At 40.1% G+C, this 20,173-nt stretch overlaps 1 protein-coding gene across 1 annotated transcript in view; it reads left to right on the plus strand.

Moving 5' to 3' along the window:
• The window catches only part of LOC105945786 (ankyrin and armadillo repeat-containing protein-like), a 27,312-nt gene continuing 7,139 nt past the window's right edge, over window positions 1-20,173 (plus strand). Inside the window, exons 1-9 of the mRNA XM_018093194.2 lie at window positions 1-145; window positions 1,329-1,387; window positions 2,252-2,571; window positions 4,658-5,721; window positions 6,760-6,938; window positions 11,238-11,456; window positions 11,912-12,049; window positions 18,505-18,749; window positions 19,986-20,142. Coding sequence (XP_017948683.2) covers window positions 1,372-1,387; window positions 2,252-2,571; window positions 4,658-5,721; window positions 6,760-6,938; window positions 11,238-11,456; window positions 11,912-12,049; window positions 18,505-18,749; window positions 19,986-20,142 — 2,338 coding nt within the window. The 5' untranslated portion in view covers window positions 1-145; window positions 1,329-1,371. The remainder of the gene's footprint in view (window positions 146-1,328; window positions 1,388-2,251; window positions 2,572-4,657; window positions 5,722-6,759; window positions 6,939-11,237; window positions 11,457-11,911; window positions 12,050-18,504; window positions 18,750-19,985; window positions 20,143-20,173) is intronic.

Genomic DNA, 20,173 nt, shown 5'->3' on the forward strand with positions numbered 1-20,173 from the left:
CAAGCTTCACAAGCAGGATACAGAGTTTTGTTTTATTGATAGACTGCAATCAGTTGACTAATCTAGCGTATTGATGCCATCTATCATTCTGTGCATTGCAGTAAGGACTTCCCACTCAGTGTGATGTCACCCTCAGCATTTCCATGTAAGTACATAGCTGTACCCTACCATGGATTTCTACACAATGTGTGTCTCTGCATTCTATAATTGAGGATGAGCAGCCTCAAACAGCATCATGTTTATTTAATGTTTTAAAATTATTATATCTGAATCAAGGATGGTGCTAAAAAGGGCTACTTATGCAGTAAAAGATGATTGGGGGCACTAGTATGAAAAAGCAATGCTTCGAAAGGATATTCATCCACTACCCTTCTATGCACCAGGTGATGGTGGGATGCTGTAAGAAGTAGTTTAGTAAGAGATAGGGCCCATCAGTGTCGGACTGAGAACCCAGGGGCCCACCAGAAATCCTTAGACCCTGGGCCCGCTTTCCAAACTATTTTTCCTCTTTTCCTAGTCTCTTTTATTTACATGCTAGCATCTATTCTTCCATGTATTTCTCCTCTTTCTTCCCTTTCACAAATAGGGAATGACCATGGATTAGGCCAAATGGTCAGGAGCAGGAGGCCCCACTTCTGGGCGCACGGTGAGTTTTCCTGGTATCCTGGCGGGCCAGTCCGACACTGGGGCCATAAGTTTTAGTGCCCTTTCTGGTTCTGAGGGTTCCAGGGCAATTTCCGTCTCTGTCTTTACAAAAGCCCTGTTGTAAATATTAACAGGTATCTTTTAAAAAACAGGACTACAGATCATATTTTTACAAAAGTATGCTTGTCTACATTTTGCACTGATCATAAATATACTGAGAGCGCCCTCTTCTGGCTTTTAAGTGGCATTGTCCTCGCATTCTCTTGGTAGTATTGTTTCCCTGTTGTTTTCAATCCTAGAGGGGACATTTCACTTCAGAAAAGATACCTGAAAGTGCACCCAAAATTTTAACTGACGTAAGTTATGAGAATATTGAGGGTTGTAGGTAGGGGTTATCAGTTACCCCTTCAGTCCTCTGCCCAAAAATTGTTTTTTTTTGCCTAATGGGAGAAAGTGTAATTTTAAGCAGCTTTCTGACATACATTTATTAATACTTTTAAAAGTTTTTTTAAGTTATTTGTTAATGTAATAGCAGTTAAAAGCAGTGTTTGGTTATCCATTGCTGGTCTCTGGGTCTGACAATGTAAAAAATTTAACAGGAAACTTGTCTCCTCTAATTTTTTTAAAATGAGCTGCTTTGCAACATAGTTTCTTACTGACCCCACTACCTGTGATAAATACAGATCATTTCTAAGGAGTTTGACTGGTGGCTGCAAAGAAATCTACATGAACAGCAAGGAAAGTAAGTGGAAAATGCATTACAGAAGATCCCCTTCATAGGCGAAACACTGTCGAATTGCTAATGAAAGTGGTTACCAAACAACAAATATGTTCTCCCAAATGCCACATCTATCCCACTCTTAAAACTCCAGTGCCAAGTACAAAGTTTATCTATGTCCAAGATACAAGTGCTGTCTGAAAGAGCGAATTTTCGTAAGAATGCATTGGAGTCAATAAGAAGACATTTTTTTAAAATTACGTTGTTAAATTATGCTGCAATAGCATGTACATTGCCATATATTGTTAGAAAAGCTCATTTCTGCTATGCTACAACTGTTTATAGAAAAAAAAGGCTTTCATGTTGTCAGTTTCTCCCAAACATGGCAGACAGGGGTGGGCTTCAATTTAATTGGTTGATGTGGAAGGGAAGGGTTGCATAATAATGACAGAGGCAGCGCATTTTAATCATTTTTTTCCTGCACAAAAGATGGCACTTTTCTAGCGAAACAAAATGCATGCTGATTTCTGAAACATAGGATTTAGCTGCAAAGCTGTACCATGTGAAAAAGTTTGTGAATGTCCTACAATGGCACTGTGAAAGCTCTGATTTCAGTATAATCTGTGACCCTAAAAAAACAGAGAAAACAGTCTGTCCTGAAAAATGTGTCAAAATCACTCCCTAACAGTGCAAAGATGGTACATACTGTTGTATAACATATTGCTACACATACTTACCCTGAAATACCTGTTACTGTATCAAAAGTTGGCTCTAGAGAATCTCCAGATTTTTTTTAAATTAATTATTTATTTAATAAAAAAATGTAAAGTTTCAGTTTATGTATAAACACACACATACTCAAATTTTTTTTTATTCTTTCTTTTACAGGGCATTTCAGTATTATTCCCTTCAAATTTAATAAGCCATCACATTTCCCTGATATAGTTCCTGCAGAGGGCCTTCTTGATAAGAGAACAGCTTTTGTGTGGCTGCCATGGGAGCAAAGCACCAACAGCAGCCTGCATATGGTTGAGTTGCTAAGTGTCAGGGAATCACCCACGGATCAGCCCTTGGCACACAGCTCAGCAGAGCAGATCATCAGGGATCATCAACAGGATTCCCTCTGTATTGCATGTAGAGGTGCTAAGCATGAGCCACTTATATTCTTCTCTCCCATACTAAACTCAAGGGATCATACAACAAATCAGGTAAGGAACTATACTATTTCAGTCAGATAAATAGTATATCCACTAGTATAGGTGTTAAAAGAAAATTAAAATTCACATTGTATGCCTCTGGAACAATGCTCTGGCTAATTTCGGAGATATAAAATATGTTACCTTTTCAGCTTGCTGTTTGATGCAGATCATATTTTTCATACACATTTATTTTCCATTTTAATTGGTGCACTTATTTTGTTTCAGATGTCCCACAATAAACCCTGCTATAGTGACTGACCCTACTGTGGTCAAGATAGCACATCTATATGCTGCAGTCCTGTACTGTTAAATAAATCATTTTGTATGATGTTTGATAAACTATCATAAAGCTAGGGGTAAATACTAGTTACTTTTCAGGTGTCTGACATTTTCATTAAGGATGAAAATGGGTATATTTGGGTTTGAAATGTATGGAGCTGTATATTTATTAAGGTTTTCTTAAATAGGATATACATATTCTGTAGCAATTACCCAAAAATTGCTGGACTTCAGTTTATAATCATAATGGGAGACAGTAACTTTAGCAATTAATTCTTTAGCATTTCTTTAGTTATTGCAATAAGATCCTCCAATTAGGACCTGATCTGCTGTGTTTACACTTGCCATTCTGTTTTTTAGCATTGATCAGAATTAATGTAGCCCTGAACACTACCTACTATTTTGAATTCTGATTTAGGTGTAAAATTGGCAAATATTGCACAGTACAGTGCAGTTACCAGTGGCAATCAACTGCACTTGTGATATTTAGTACCTGTAAATCAATTACTCAATGCACACTGTCAGGGGTTAGGTAGCGGGGACCAGCTTTCTGGGGGGCAAAGCAGCCCTTGGCACAATTACAACACATGAGAGTGTATTCTCTTTTAGGCAGTTTATTTTCACTTGTATAAAAAATTACAAAATTGTTCAAAATAAAATCCTTGCCACATAATGGGCTCTACCTAACACAGGTCAATTGTCCTAACTAACCAGGAGCAGACCTACCACCTGTCTCCCACACAGAGAAAAGGAAAACAAAGTTCAAACCTTGTAGTGCTTTCAAAATCTCTCAGTCAGCTCACACAGGCAGCTTCCCTGTATCTTTCCCCCAGACTGCAGCATTCTTCTTTGCTCAGGCTGCCTTTTAATTAGCCAGCTGAGATGCCTCAGGTAAACCCACAACACCCGGGCCGGACTAGCAGTCCCGGAACCATTCTTTTAGGAACCTAGGACATATATAAGCTCCGTACTGGACTTTCCCAGGTATCCTGACAGTGACCTTGTCACAACACCTACTAACCAAAAAAAGGCAGCAAATGGTATGTTAACATATAATGCTCTTTATATGGAAAATATTCACAAAACAGTAAATACAATTACAATGCATAATATACATTCTGTGTATATAATATACAATCTGTGGATTGAGAAAACCCCAACGTTTAGGAACACAGTCCTTTGTCAAGGGGATTCTAGAATCCCCTTGACAAAGGACTGTGTTTTGAAACGTTGGGGTTTTCTTAATCCACACGTGTCTGCTTTTTCTGTATATTACATTTTGTCCAACTGGTGGTACGTATATTATGCATTATAATTGTATTTACTGTTTTGTGAATATTTTCCATATAAAGAACATTATATGTTAAACATACCATTTGCTGCCTTTTTTTGGTTAGTAGGTGTTGTGACAAGGTCACTGTCAGGATACCTGGGAAAGTCCAGTACGGAGCTTATATATGTCCTAGGTTCCTAAAAGAATGGTTCCGGGACTGCTAGTCCGGCCCGGGTGTTGTGCACTTATGCACTACATGGGCTGATTCTAATTGGTTAATCCCAGCAGTGTAGCCACAGAGGAAGCAGGAGGGGGCCAGGAATGTAGGGTTTTGGGCCCTAAATTGAACTTACTATGGGTAATTTGCTAAGGGCTAATGGCTAGTTAAGACACCAGTTAATCCTTTTTTTCTCTTTTAGTTGCCTACTTTGGAAAGCTAGAGGGCACAAAAGCATATGTTTTAGGGATGGATTTTGTCCCCTTTAGATGTCAATATAATAATACTATTGTACACAGTCACTTAAGCTATACTTTATTTAATAGAGAAACACAAATAATATGGAAGAGTCTGATAAGAATGGATGGGCTCCAATACACCATGCAGCTTACAGAAATCACATATCACTGATAGAACGCCTCATAAAGTCCTCTGGACCAGAACAACTGGAAACCTTGACAAGTGACAACTTTCAGAATACCCCATTACTTCTAGCTATAGCAAGTGGGAGCAAAGAAATGGTCAATTTACTGATTAAACATGGTGCAGACATCACATTCCATAACAGGCAAAGTCAAGGGGTAATAGAGATTTGTGCCATTTATGAGCATGTGGACCTTCTGAGATATTTTCTGTATCTTACTGATCAAAACCTCAATGTATATAAGAAGCTGGTGGCACTGCTCTCCTCGGACAGAGAAGACCATGTAATTAGTGCATGCTCTGTCATTGCTGGGCTGATAGGGCAACAAGAAGATGCCTTGACTTCCCATGTTGACAGCTTGCTAGCAGAATCATTGGTATTAGGCTTGGTCACTGTTCTTGAGAAAAACATTTCCCAAAATGTAAAGAAACATGCACTAAATATTCTAAAACTTGTTTTGGAAAACTCAAATGCAAAGAAACAGGTCTGTGAAGACAATCATGCTGCTGCACTAATTTCTATGGTTTCCAGTGTGCCCAGACAACTTGTTCCTGATGTGTTAGATGCAGTGTGTGAGCTGATAAATGAAAAGAGCTTTTCTGAAACGTACTTTGCCAACATATTTCCAGTACTTATGAAATTGCTATCTAATATCAATCAAAAAGACAACAAGGAAGTCTTGCAGCCAGTTCTAAAAGCTATGGCCTTAATGGCCGCTGCTTCACCAATTTGCAAGGATGCCTTGGGGAAACAAACTGATCTGGTTTCACTTTTGGTGAGACTGTTTTATGAATGCCAACAGAAAACCTTGTTGGTTGCATGGAGTGATGCTGTTGGAAATATTGCCGAGGGAAATCCAAGCAACCAAAATGCCTTTATTTGTGAGAATATAGGGACAAATCTTCATCAGATGCTGAAATTTAAAACCAAGGATGTACAGATGTCGGCCATCAAAACCATAAACAGGTAATATACTTGTTATAAAAATCTGTGTTTCTACAGTGCTTGTTACAGAAATGGGGATGTTTGATAAAAGCATGTTATGCAGCATATCCTTGTGATTTTAAAATTAAGTTGATGATCTAAACTAGCTTTGCTTCATAGACTCTATCATCTATTCATTTTAATTTGAGTCATGTTAATGTTGTGCTGACAATGATTGCTCAAGTAGTCCCTCCAGTAATGCCGCTTTAGGATGCTAATGTCTAGAATATTACACCTGTCTTTGACCAGGCAGTAGATACACAACTATAATAACCTTTTGGCTTAAAATTTGCCCCTACTGGAGATCATGCAATATTGTTAATGCCCAACAGACCCCTAAAATTCCCTCATTTTGTCCTTTTTAGTTTAGTACAGATGCTGCTTGTTAGAAAGCTTTGTAAATGGAGTGCTGTGACTCTGTTAGCATTTTATAATCCAACTGTATGTGTCCCACTGGGGCATATGTACCTATAATGAGCAGAGGCAAGGGTCAGTAAATGCTATTAGTGAGGTTGTAAGTTCTTCCTATATATATGTCTGCCTTTTTAATTCCCCCTGCTAAGCCAATGTTAACACTTTGCAGACCATAGGATCACAAATGACTGTCCTTTACAGTACAACGGTCTTGACGCCATTCCATCAATCCAGCACCATGATCTACCCAAGAAATACAGCAGTGTCCTTGCTAAGTTACTGCAAAATATGGTTTATAGTGGCAAAGTTACATATTTGCCAAACTATTCCAAACACAGCTACTGCTTAAAAAATTTACACTATCCTCACAATGGTGCCATAATTGCAGCCATCCAATAAATTACCAATAACAATATTCCTTGGAGATACTTTTAACTTCCATCAAATCCATTTTCCTGTCTGTCTTTTCTGGTTTCTAGATCTCCTGTATCTTTTATTTTTTGTAATTTATTTTTTTTCATATGACCCCTTATATTCCTATTGTCAGTCAGTGCTGTAGAGATTCCCATGTTATCTTTCTGCTAAAATCACTTATTTTACTGTTAGACTTGTGTCCAATAATGAGACTGCACAGAAGACATTCATGGAACAAAATGGAATTTCTCCCCTTATTCATCTACTCAAGAGAACACGAACAGTGCGTACTCAGGAGGAAATTTTGCAGACTCTTTGGGCTTTAGCAGGAGCAGACAAGGAAAGACAGAGAACAATTGCGGCCAGAATAGGTCTGTACAACTTGCTATCATATTACAGATTAGTGTATAAAGCTTTATTTATTACTTAAGGCAGTGCTGTCCAACTTCTGTTGTACCGAGGGCCGGAATTTTTCCGACCTACGTGGTGGAGGGCCGATAATGGAAGCCAGTTTTGACCACTCCCCTTTTTAAAACCGCACCCACTTGAAACCACACCCATGTTATCACATGACCATACCCATATTAATGGTTGTAGTACAGCAAAAACCTGCCACACTCTGCCTTCCCTACCATGCCTGCGTGCCATACTCTGCCTTCCCTACCCTGCCTTTGTGTGTGCCATACTCTGCCTTCCAACCCTGCCTTTGTGTGTGCCATACTCTGCCTGCCCTACCCTGCCTTTGTGTGTGCCATACTCTGCCTTCCCTACCCTGCCTGTGTGTGCCATAATCTGCCTGCCCTACCCTGCCTGCGTGCCATACTTTCACTGTGTGTGCCATTCTTGGCTGGTTTGTGCCATACTTGGCCTGTGTGTGCCATACTCTGCCTGCCCTACCCTGCCTGTGTGCCATACTCTGCCTTCCCTACCCTGCCTGCGTGTGCCATACTTTCACTGTGTGTGCCATTCTTGGCTGGTTTGTGCCAAACTTGGCCTGTGTGTGCCATACTCTGCCTGCCCTACTCTGCCTGTGTGTGCCATACTCTGCCTTCCCTACCCTGCCTGTGTGTGCCATACTCTGCTTGCCCTATGCTGCCTGTGTATATGGCACACACAGGCAGCCTACAGTGACACAATGCTGGGACTGCTCCTACAGTCTGCACAATAACTATATATTAAAAAACATTTTAATTGCAGTACCACCTCAGTATATGTTCTTTTTGTAGTGTGCAGGGTTTATTTGTGGGTTTCTACTGCTCCTGAGGTGTGAACAGGGGAACAATGGGGGTGATTACAGCCTGAGACTGAGGTGTGAACACTGCAGGGGTTGAACAATGCAGGTATTAAAAGGTGTGAAAAACACAGGGGATTACATATTTAAACAATACAGCCTGATTACAGCCTGAATCTGAGGTGAGAACCATGCAGGGGGGGCAGTTAATCACAGTACTGATACCATTTAAAGCTTACACAAGAGTAAGCCATCAAAGCAGCCAGACAGGTGGGGGGCCACACAGAGGGGGGTCGCGGGCCGCATGCGGCCCGCGGGCCGCCAGTTGGACAGCACTGACTTAAGGCATCAGGGGTCTGTGTATCAGGTTCATTTAATGAATAAACTAAGCCTTTGGAAGACCTTTTTGTTGCTGCTGCAGTATTGTAAGAGTTACCAAATATGCTAATAATTACTAGATGTACTGGGAAGAGAATACTTTCAGAAGCATTTGGTGCATTCCTATTTAAAAGTAAAAAAGCAATGGGAAAATGAATGACTGGTTATGTTACTGTACTCAGTCTTATGGAAACCTTAGATTGTCGATCAAGATCTGTGTCAGCTCCCTGTGGACTTGCAAATGCGACAACCTGTTCCACGGGCTCCAAATGAAGATAATAGAGGACCAGACATACCTATATAACCATGTAAAGAATTATTAGCACTTTGTAAAAAAAAGCTGGTAATAAATGTACTAGTGAATTAACATCCCTTTTTAGCTTTATTAGTGTAATGCTTAGCAAGTTACTGAGATTTCTCACTACTTTGTATCAGTAAGAGATATGATCTAAGCCAACTTACAGATTTTGCTTTGATTCCAATATAATACCTTCTGCATATATAAGGAAAGTAGAACGCCAGAAAGGCTTTTAAAGGAGAAGGAAAGGTAAAAACTAAGTAAGCTTTATCAGAAAGGTCTATGTAAATACATCCATATGCATTCACAGTAATGCTGCACTGAGTCCTTTATCAAAAAAAACCCCAGGATTTCTTTTTTTTTTTTTTAAACATGATGTTCCAGTGTCTGACTTCCTTTCTCAGAAATATCCGGGGACTCTGCGCAGCTCTCTCCTCTCTCCCCTCTCCTGTTCCCCCTCCCACTAGAATGCTACGAACTCCCTCCCCCCTCCCTTAGGAATGTGTCATCTCTGCTATAACAGCTAAACTACAGACAGGAAGCTACTTAAAATGGCAGTTGCTATCCGTACACACGGAGAGCAACCTTATAAAATGTTCAGATGCAACAGGGAGCCAGCACATATCAAGAGGAAGCAGCCGGAGGAAGTCGCTGGTGGGAGAGCTGGCGGATGCTAGAGGAAGCCACAGGGGAGCCAGAGGAAGTAGCTGGGGTGGGGGAGCTGGAGGAAGTCACTGGGGATGGAGCTGGAGTATACTGGGGGGTGCTGCAGGTGGACGCATGGGGGACGCTGGGGCACATATCAAGAGGGGGGAGCTGGAGGATGCTTGGGAGGGGGGGAGCTGGAGGATGCTGGGAAGGACTCTGGGGGGAGCTGGAGGATGCTGTGGGGGGAAGAGCTGGAGGGTGCTGTGGGGGGAAGAGCTGGAGGGTGCTGTGGGGGGAAGAGCTGGAGGATGCCTGGGGGGGCTGGAGGATGCTGTAGTGTAGGGGGAAGAACTGGAGGATGCTGTGGGGGGGAAGAGCTGGAGGATGCTGTGGGGGGGGGAACTGGAGGATGCTGTGGGGGGGGGGAGCTGGAGGATACTGGGGGGCCCTGGCTACCAATGTTTGGGGGGCAGGGTGTGGGAGGAGGGGAGCCTAGAAAATTTTGTTGTGTGAGGGCCCATGATTTCTGATGGGGGCCCTGAATAAATATATTGTTCTAGGTGGCACTAATGTGGCAAATCTATTGGCAGTAAAATGCCAAAATGACTTTCCTTCTCCTTTAATATATTCATAGTCTTGATAAAGGGCATGCTCGCCTGAAACGTAGTGGTGCACTATCAATAAATGAACTTTGCAGCATAGTACTGGTGTCCTGCTTATTGATGAGCAAATCTATCCTGTTTTCCTGAAAAATCCACAAAAGGGGCAAAACTTCAATTAACATTGAAGTTAATGGGTGTCTTTTGGCAAAAACATTTTCTCATCACTACTACTATTCTGAAGTAGTAGGCACGTGATCTTCAGGCTCCATGGAGTCTATATTAGAATACATTGCATGCACATTGGTCTTTAGTGGGACTGTGGGAGATGGAAAGCTTTATAATGGGAAAAGCCTTTTTTTAATGCTGCATTGCTTGCGGTAATGATGTAAAACATCTTGTGGCCAAATAATCATGAAAAAAATAGTACTACTCTATTAGCTTATTTTGCAGTGCTATAAAACCAGAACATTAACTAATGGGCATAGCACTGAAAAAGAACTTCTTTCATTACTATTCTTTATAACTATAGTGGGATCATTCACATAATTTCCTGCCCCAGTGAAGCATATACTGTAGTATATATTTCCTACTATAGTCAGACCAAATATTGCAGGTGTTTAAGATAAGGATGCCTACTTGGTCCCCATCCTTAGCCACACCTGACCCCCACTTACCACAAACCCTACTGCCCTGTATCACGCCTGCTCATGTCACCAAACAGCACTCATTCCCCAGCTCCATGATGTGCAGGGCCAGTGTTACAGAATGTATCAGAGGTAGGTGCCTACTGCAAGTTCTGTCCCAGTTTTGATTATCCTAATTGTGTGTTTGTGGAGTGTGGGAGACATGGGAGGAACACACAGATTCCACCTTGATTGAGTGCCCTCGTGAAACCCAGAACCCCAGCACTGGAAAGAAAAAATAACTGACACCATGCTGGCTCAGTAGTGAATGAGTACTTACTTATACTACATCATAATTAATTAATTATGTTCATCTTTATCATCATCATTTATATAGAGCCAGCAAGTTTAACGAACGAAACGCGTCAGGCACTTTGTTTTTAACATGAAGAAATAAAGATCGCATTTTAGCGGATTTGCTGGTCCGGAGTGCTTGATGTCTTTTCTGGATTCCAGCAAGTTATACAGCACTTTACATTAATTTATTGCTACTAGGGATGCACAGAATCCAGTTTTTTGGGTTCGGCCCCAAGGGATTTGGCCGAATACCGAACTGAATCCTAATTAGCATATGCTAATTAAGATCCAGAAAGGGGAAAAAAATCAGCGCTAGTTAGCGCGTGGTGAACTTTTTTTCCCCCTAACATTTAACCCTTCCAAATCCTAATTAACATATGCTAATTTATGATCATTCGAATTCGGTTCAGCCAGTACCGTGGATTTGGCCGAATTCGAACCCTGCCAAAAAGGCCAAATCCTGGCCAAATACCAAACCGAATCCTGGATTCGGTGCATCCCTCATTGCTACTATACCTCTTACTGTTTTCCAGGTGTATCCTTGCTAGTGGAATTTCTGGAAACCCCTTCATACAAGCTGAATATAATTGGCAGTAACGCACTGAGTATTTTGGTTCAGGGTCCATATGATGTGAGAAATGCTGTTGCGTCTGCCAGTGGAGCACACCATCTGGTCCGGCTGCTGACATCAGACATGGAGGATGTACTTCTCATTGCAGTTCAAGCTGTTCGGCAGATCTGCCTTGGTGTTGGTAGGCAACGTTTATCACAAACATTTGTGTCCCTGAGTTTTTCAATATGTGGGCCACATTATATTTGAGAAAAAACAACTCGTAATTCAATTCATAATTTCCCTACTGGCCATTATAAATAATTTTTAATTCATTTTCATCCTGTATTATCATTATCCTGCTTACTCTGTAGTAGTAGCTTGTTGCTTTGTCATTCTGTATGGCATTGCTGAGTGAGATGCTCAGTAAGTACCCTTATTCTTTTTGGGTTATTATTAAATGCCTGCGATGTCTTGTGATGTCATGATGAAGGTCCTCTGTGTAGGACTGAAACGTTGATTTACACCACTACATTTTTGCATATAATTTAAGTCCCATGGGTGCTCTGTGTTTTACATGCTGATATATATACTGGGGGTTGTTAGAAACTTGGAACTTTTTGGCTTTTTTACTCTCATTTTTACTTTTTTTTTAAGGTTTTATTTCTCATCACAAAAACCAGACTGCTGTTGCAGATTGCAGAGGCCTTCAATACCTGGTTATATTATTAATCAATTCTCAATCAGAATTAATCCAAGCAGAGGCAGCACTTACAATTGCAGCAATTGTTCTAGGTAATTGTTTATATTTGTGCTTACCACAAAATGAAGAGAATGTAGTAAAATGTCTTGTGATTTTTTTTATTTATAAATGTAAAATAATTTGCTACCTGCTTTACTGCCTTAAGTGCCTATTGCATTGGTGCTGGTGCCAGTGTAATCTGCCCACACATACAAATGTATAGCAATTGTAACCTAGAGCTGAACAGGCAGTTTTAACTCTCAATGTATTTCCAACATCATTATTGCCAGCTCTGTAAAATCTCCTAAATCAAGCTTAATCCAAAAGTCTAGAACAGATCAAGTTTGTTACCAATTTTTTTTTAAAATGGCAAACTGCAGATAAAAATCACAATTATGGGAGTTATTGAAATGTGAGTTTAATGCACAAAAACTCCATGTTCTATATTCCTATGGGATTTTAAGAAATGTACAAATGTTATCAAAAGTTTGAACTCACCATTTGATTAATATGTTTATAAAAGTTCCACAAGAATGAATAGAATGTTGCTGAGTTTTTATGTATTAAGCGCTAAACTCAAATTTTGATAAATCTTCTTCTTTGTAACCATGTAAGCTGTCCTTAGCCAGGTAGCTAAAAGGCAGATGGCACTGCTACACTGTTTCACTCACTTAACTAAATACAGACCTTAAACATCTGCTTTTGGTCATATTCTTTATATGGTTTGGCATTGTAGTTTGCATTGTACTCAAGAACAATCGAACCAGGCACTATTGTTTGCCATATATGTTGTTACTATAGTTTACTACATGTCTAGTAACCCATAGCAACCAATTTACTTATTTGAAAGTAGGGATGCAGCCAATCCAGGCTCCTGCCCAAACCAAATCCGAATCCTAAAAATCATGTGACTTTGTCACGTAAACCCTTCTATGACCTGATTTGCATATGCAAATTAGGATTTAGATTTGGTTCAGTATTTGGCCAAATCTTTTATGAGGGATTTGGGGTTTGGCATAATCGGAAAAAAGTGGGATTTGGTGCATCTGATAAAGTCAGAACTGTCACTATCAGACCTGGGCAAAGTTTTGACCTTTTTAATACATACTACCCCATTAGTATGTTATAGATTGGCCTACTCTAAGCAAACAAGAGTTGCTTAGAGAAGTCCTTTCCATTTTGCCTCTTTCTCTCTGTCATCAGCAATTTAAAATGGTATATAGTTATCTGATGCTGACAACTTCAAGAACATATGTTTTGTTATGCAACATTTTTAGTATTATTGTTACATTTCTTTAATTCACCTTCTGCAGAGTCCGTCTCCTGTTCAGCTTTTAGTCTAGTTACTAGGTGCTAGTTACCCAGTTGTAACATCCAATTACCCTGCTGGACACTATATACCTTTTACAGTGCAAATGCATCTGCTGGGGAAACTCCCGCTTACCCACAACATTTCAATTTACATCTCTGTATTATAAGACTCTCACAAATACACACGTACTCCCTGAAACTCCTACTGCTCCTCCATGGTTTAGGGTTCTGGTACACGGGGAGATTAGTAGCCCGCGACAAATCTCCCTGTTTACGGGCGACTAATCTCCCCGAGTTGCCTTCACCTGCCATCCCACCGGCGACAATGTAAGTCGCCGGGTGGGATGGCACACGCGGCGGCGCGATTTCGGGAAATCGCCGAAAAAGACTCGCGAGGCGAAATCGCGCCGCCGCGTGTGCCATCCCACCGGCAACTTACATTTTCGCCAGTGGGATGGCAGGTGAAGGCAACTCGGGGAGATTAGTCGCCCGCGAACAGGGAGATTTGTCGCGGGCAGGGGAAGGCAACTCGGGGAGATTAGTCGCCCATGAACAGGGAGTTTTGTCGCGGGCGACTAATCTCCCCGTGTGCCAGAGCCCTTAAAGCGGTTTTAAACCATTAACAGGAAATACAGTGGAGGAAATAATTATTTGACCCCTCACTGATTTTGTAAGTTTGTCCAATGACAAAGAAATGAAAAGTCTCAGAACAGTATCATTTCAATGGTAGGTTTATTTTAACAGTGGCAGATAGCACATCAAAAGGAAAATCGAAAAAATAACTTTAAATAAAAGATAGCAACTGATTTGCATTTCATTGAGTGAAATAAGTTTTTGAACCCCTACCAACCATTAAGAGTTCTGGCTCCCACAGAGTGGTTAGACACTTCTACTCAATTAGTCAACCTCATTAAGGACACCTGTCTTAACTAGTCACCTGTATAAAAGACACCTGTCCACAGAATCAATCAGTCAAGCAGACTCCAAACTCTCCAACATGGGAAAGACCAAAGAGCTGTCCAAGGATGTCAGAGACAAAATTGTAGACCTGCACAAGGCTGGAATGGGCTACAAAACCATTAGCAAGAAGCTGGGAGAGAAGGTGACAACTGTTGGTGCGATTGTTCGAAAATGGAAGGAGCACAAAATGACCATCAATCGACCTCGCTCTGGGGCTCCACGCAAGATCTCACCTCGTGGGGTGTCAATGATTCTGAGAAAGGTGAAAAAGCATCCTAGAACTACACGGGAGGAGTTAGTTAATGACCTCAAATTAGCAGGGACCACAGTCACCAAGAAAACCATTGGAAACACATTACACCGCAATGGATTAAAATCCTGCAGGGCTCGCAAGGTCCCCCTGCTCAAGAAGGCACATGTGCAGGCCCGTCTGAAGTTTGCCAATAAACACCTGAATGATTCTGTGAGTGACTGGGAGAAGGTGCTGTGGTCTGATGAGACCAAAATAGAGCTCTTTGGCATTAACTCAACTCGCTGTGTTTGGAGGAAGAAAAATGCTGCCTATGACCCCCAAAACACCGTCCCCACCGTCAAGCATGGGGGTGGAAACATTTTGCTTTGGGGGTGTTTTTCTGCTAAGGGCACAGGACAACTTATTCGCATTAACGGGAAAATGGACGGAGCCATGTATTGTGAAATCCTGAACGACAACCTCCTTCCCTCTGCCAGGAAACTGAAAATGGGTCGTGGATGGGTGTTCCAGCACGACAATGACCCAAAACATACAGCAAAGGCAACAAAGGAGTGGCTCAAGAAGAAGCACATTAAGGTCATGGAGTGGCCTAGTCAGTCTCCGGACCTTAATCCAATAGAAAACCTATGGAGGGAGCTCAAGCTCAGAGTTGCACAGAGACAGCCTCGAAACCTTAGGGATTTAGAGATGATCTGCAAAGAGGAGTGGACCAACATTCCTCCTAAAATGTGTGCAAACTTGGTCATCAATTACAAGAAACGTTTGACCTCTGTGCTTGCAAACAAGGGTTTTTCCACTAAGTATTAAGTCTTTTTTTGTTAGAGGGTTCAAAAACTTATTTCACTCAATGAAATGCAAATCAGTTGCTATCTTTTATTTAAAGTTATTTTTTCGATTTTCCTTTTGATGTGCTATCTGCCACTGTTAAAATAAACCTACCATTGAAATGATACTGTTCTGAGACTTTTCATTTCTTTGACATTGGACAAACTTACAAAATCAGTGAGGGGTCAAATAATTATTTCCTCCACTGTACATCTAAATGTCAATAAACCCTTAGCCCTTTCAGTTCTCCCTAGAGAAACAAGAACAGAAAGTTAAAGAAATATTTACTCTCCCTGCTAATCTCTGCTGGGTGTGCTGTCTTTTGGATTACCAGAGCATGAATGAGCAGCTAATGGTTTTTAGATCTTTAAAGTACTGACTTTTGACTACTATGATTGATTTTCTTTTTCAAACAAGTGCACACAAGCCTATCATGTGGTTAATATATTTACCTATTAAATATGTCTATTGTTTTGTTAATAAATCCTCATTCATATGTATATCAGTCCAAGTTGGTTTAAAAATGTAAATATGATTTTGCACGCATACCAATTTTATTCTTGCAAAGATATATATACAGGTGTGGGATCTGTTATCCGGAAACCTGTTATCTAGAAAGTTCTGAATTATGGGAAGGCCATCCCCCATAGACTCCATTATAAGTAAATAATTCTAATTTTTAAAAATGATTTCCATCTTTTCCTGTAAAAGTGAAACAGAACCTTGTATTTGATCCCAACTAAGATATAATTAATCATTATTTGAGGTAAAGTAATCCTATGTTTAAATGGTTATTTAGTAGACTTGAGGTAGGAGATCCTAATTACATTATTAGAAAAGTTAGAAATGGTTTGAGGTTGAAAATGACAAACAACTAAAACCATGAATACAAATTTTGTTAAATTAATAGTTAAAGTGAAAAGGACCACAGACAACAGTCACATGCTACTAAATTTAAAAGAGAAATAAACACTAAAAATATATATGGCTACAAATGCCATATTTTATATACTGAACGTATTGCACCGGCCTAAAGTTTCAGCATCTCTTTAGTTTAGTTATGATCCAGGCCATCAAAGTTATCACAGGAGCTCCCCATCTTGGATTTCTTTAGGAGTGTCAGTGACACTGCACATGATCAGTGTGCTCTGAGCAGCTGTTGATAAACTGAGCTTAGGGGTTGTGCAGAAAATAAAGTTTGTCTTCAATATATGCTGATGCTACAGGGCTGATTATTACATTATGATGCTAATTGCACTGGTTTCAGAACTACTATGTGATATAAACCTGAATAAAATACTAATCAGCCTTATATTGTACCTTTTATATTCTATATACAGTATATTGTGCATCAGTACCTAAGCTCAGTAACTGAAAGCAACATAGAATCAGCAGAAAAGAAGATGGGGAGCTACTGGGGACATCTTCAGGGGAACAGATCTTCCCTGCTAAAGGGCTGTGGTTACCTTTGCTGGTACCGAAGACCAAAAAATAATGTACAACATTTCTAGCCTTCTTCTGTTAAACTTTAGTTCTCCTTTAAAGGAACAGTTCAGTGTAAAAATTAAAATCGGTAAAACTGATAAACTGCACAAAATGAAAAATATTTGTAATATAGTTAAGCAAAAATGTAATCTATAAAGGCTGGAGTGAGCAGATGTCTAACATAATAGCCAGAACTCTACTTCCTGCTTTCAGCTCTCTAACCTCTTAGTCAGTGACTTTAGGGGGGGCCAATGGGACATGACTGTTCAGTTAGTTTGTAAGCACACAGGTCAGATTTAATAACAAACTAACTGAACAGTTATGTCCCATATGGCTCCCCCTGAAGTCACTGATTGGTTACTGACTGCTAAAATCTTAAAGAGCTGAAAACAGGAAGTAGAGTTCTGGCCATTATGTTAGACATCTCCCTGCTCCAGCCATTATAGATTACATTTTTGCCTAACTACCTATAATGAAAACATTTTTTATTTTTATTTTTTTACCCAGTTTCAATTTTACACTGAACTGTTCCTTTAAGCTTGTGGTCCCCAGACTGGCTTTCTGATATAATCCTGTGTGGTTTTAAAGGAAACCCTGTACTTGCCACCTCGTCATGGCAAGTACAGGACTTCCATGTGTCTCAGGAGTGTGTTGGAAGAAACAACAATCACCAAGTGATAATATAAATAGGCCCCTCCACTTTATGTATGGCATGTTAAAGGGGTTCCTATAAGCAATCATGAGACAGGTAGAGTAGCAAGACCATAACTGGGGGGGAACTGGGAAAACATTGCAGGATGGTTTGAAAGGAATTGTAGTTCTGAGAGGGCAGGAAGTGGGAGTAGGAAGCAGGAAATGTGAGGTGATTACCTCAAGGAAAGCAGAAGATCAGGCAATGATTCTGCCCTTGTAGGAAAGTCACGAAAACTCCCATTGACTTCTACGTGATCTCAGCAGGTTTTAGCTGGCGAATTGTCAGATTCGGATGTTTAGCCGTTTGGATGCATAGGAGCAGATTGACCAAAACTCTGACATTTCTCATTTTTTTATTTTTAAAAATTCAACTAAACTAATTTCCACGAATGTCTGACATTTACTTAAAAATCCGAACTGAAAGAGTCTGCGCTGGAAAAAGTTGCAGAGACTTACTCAAATTATCACACAAAATCCAGCATCAAAAATCCGAAACCTCTAAAGATTTGATGCATGGGAAAGGGAAGAGACATCTGCCATTGACTTCTACAGAATCTCAGCAAGTTTTAGCTGGCAAATTGTTGAATTCAGATTTTTAGCCGTTTGGACGCATAGTAATTCTCGGAAAAGTCACAACTTTTTTTCTGCGACTTTTAGCACTAAAAAATTAGGATCGGGAAAAAAAATCTGACAGTAAAGTTAGTAGGCCCCCTTAGTGATAGGTTTGGTGCTGGATTGTTACTTTAATGTTTTGATAACCTGATATGCAGTCAAATTTCTTCTGATTTATTGTAAATACGTACTAGGGTTTGCTTTAATGAAATGTGCTCCTAGTAAATAAACACCTCTAAGTAAAATATTTACTTTCAGATCTCCTATGAAATTTCAGATAAATGTACTGCAGAATGGCTGTATTTTGATAGTATTATTGTATACACAGCAAATGGCTAATAACTTGTTATTTTTTGCTCTTTTGAGCAGGACACAGTGGGAACCTGGACCTGCTCTGCAAGGATTCAGAATTCAGTTATAAATACGTTCTGCACTTGTGGCATTCTCAAAGAGAAGATGTTGGCCTTCTAGCTGGTTCTGCTTTAGCAACCTTTGCTTTTAACAGTCCAAGTCAGCAGAAGGCCATTGCCCGGTGTGGAGGAGTCAGGTGGTATCACTTTGAGCCCTTTCTGAAATCTTCTAAGGAGACGTTTAGGGCTCATACAGCTTTCCAGGTACCTAACAGATATACCAAACATCTACAGTCAACACATAGTTAATTAACATGCATTATATAGAAAAAAACATAATTCTTTTTGTTCCAGACACCAATCTATGAGGCACTCCTTTTACACTGTTTTTCTCATGAAACAAACAAATGTTTGTTATTTCTACTGTACCTATGGTTTCTCCATTCACACATTCATATGTCTGCAATGAACAGCAATTCATAATGGTGGTATTAAAAGCAGTTGGCAAGGTATTTAAAAAAAAAAAACCTGGCAAGATAACTGCTAAATTAAATCATTGTTTCACTTCACTGAGCTATTACCAAAGGTAATAAAACTGCAGTTCCGTGAATAACAAACACATGACCTTTGCATAACGCAGGCATTGCTACCACACGCTTTTCAACAGTTGAATGAACTACAACATTTGCACAAACCCTGCTTTGAATATTAATATTTGTTTACTCAACAAAATAATAGCGGAAAGAAATCATGGTAGGTGGTATTTAAATCAGAGACACTAAAGAGTAAACACTTCTGAACTATCACTACACTATCTAAAATTGTGTGAACAACCTCGTGTTGGCACTCAGTGCATGCTTGGCTGCTTTGAAACACAACTTACAGTAAACATGGCACTAAGAGTAGTGATGTCAGGGTTGGTAATTTCCCGCTCCATCCCACGCCCTAACCTGCCCCTTTCACAATTCTGCTAAAGTTTTTTAAAAATGGTAAAACCCACACCTGATGGTCCCCTTCAGAGATTGACATGGTCGGTAACATCACAGTGAGCTGGGTATGGTAAATAATGTCACCAGTACAGAGTTATCGCTCTAAAATTTAGTCCTATGACCTGCCTGTACCTACACTAGAGCTTGTTTGACAACCCCAGTCTTAACTTGCATACTTTTATTAGATTCTGTATATTTTCTAGAGACAGAGACTTTAAACATAAGGATTGGAAATTCCTCCCTGACTCGATGGTTATTAAGAGGAAAGCTGTATTTTCATATGTTTCCTGATATGTTACACATTTCTCCTTCCATTTGGGACTTACAGCTTATTGTACAAAGTATATTTGAAGGCCAGTATTTGCTCACAAAGAAACTATTAGAATCCCCACAATGTAAATGAAGTTTGTTTGGCTTTTGATGGTTAGGTGTGCAACATCAGATTACGAAATAGGGGCTCAGAACTGAAAAGTAATAATTATAGACATGTCTATATATTTTGTTTTTGAAGTTAATTGTTCTTGCACCTATCATACTTGACAAGAAGCCATCGTATACCTGCGCTGTTGGAATTCAGACTCTTACCAGTTTGCTAGAACATTCAACCTCAGATGAGACTCTTGCCCTGGCAGCAGACTGTGTGGCAAGACTGTCTCACTCAAGGGCAGGTAACTCTAGCTTTCCAAACTCATAATAAGC

The sequence above is a fragment of the Xenopus tropicalis genome, chromosome 4 (assembly GCF_000004195.4).
Source record: "Xenopus tropicalis strain Nigerian chromosome 4, UCB_Xtro_10.0, whole genome shotgun sequence".
Taxonomy (NCBI): Eukaryota; Metazoa; Chordata; class Amphibia; order Anura; family Pipidae; genus Xenopus; species Xenopus tropicalis.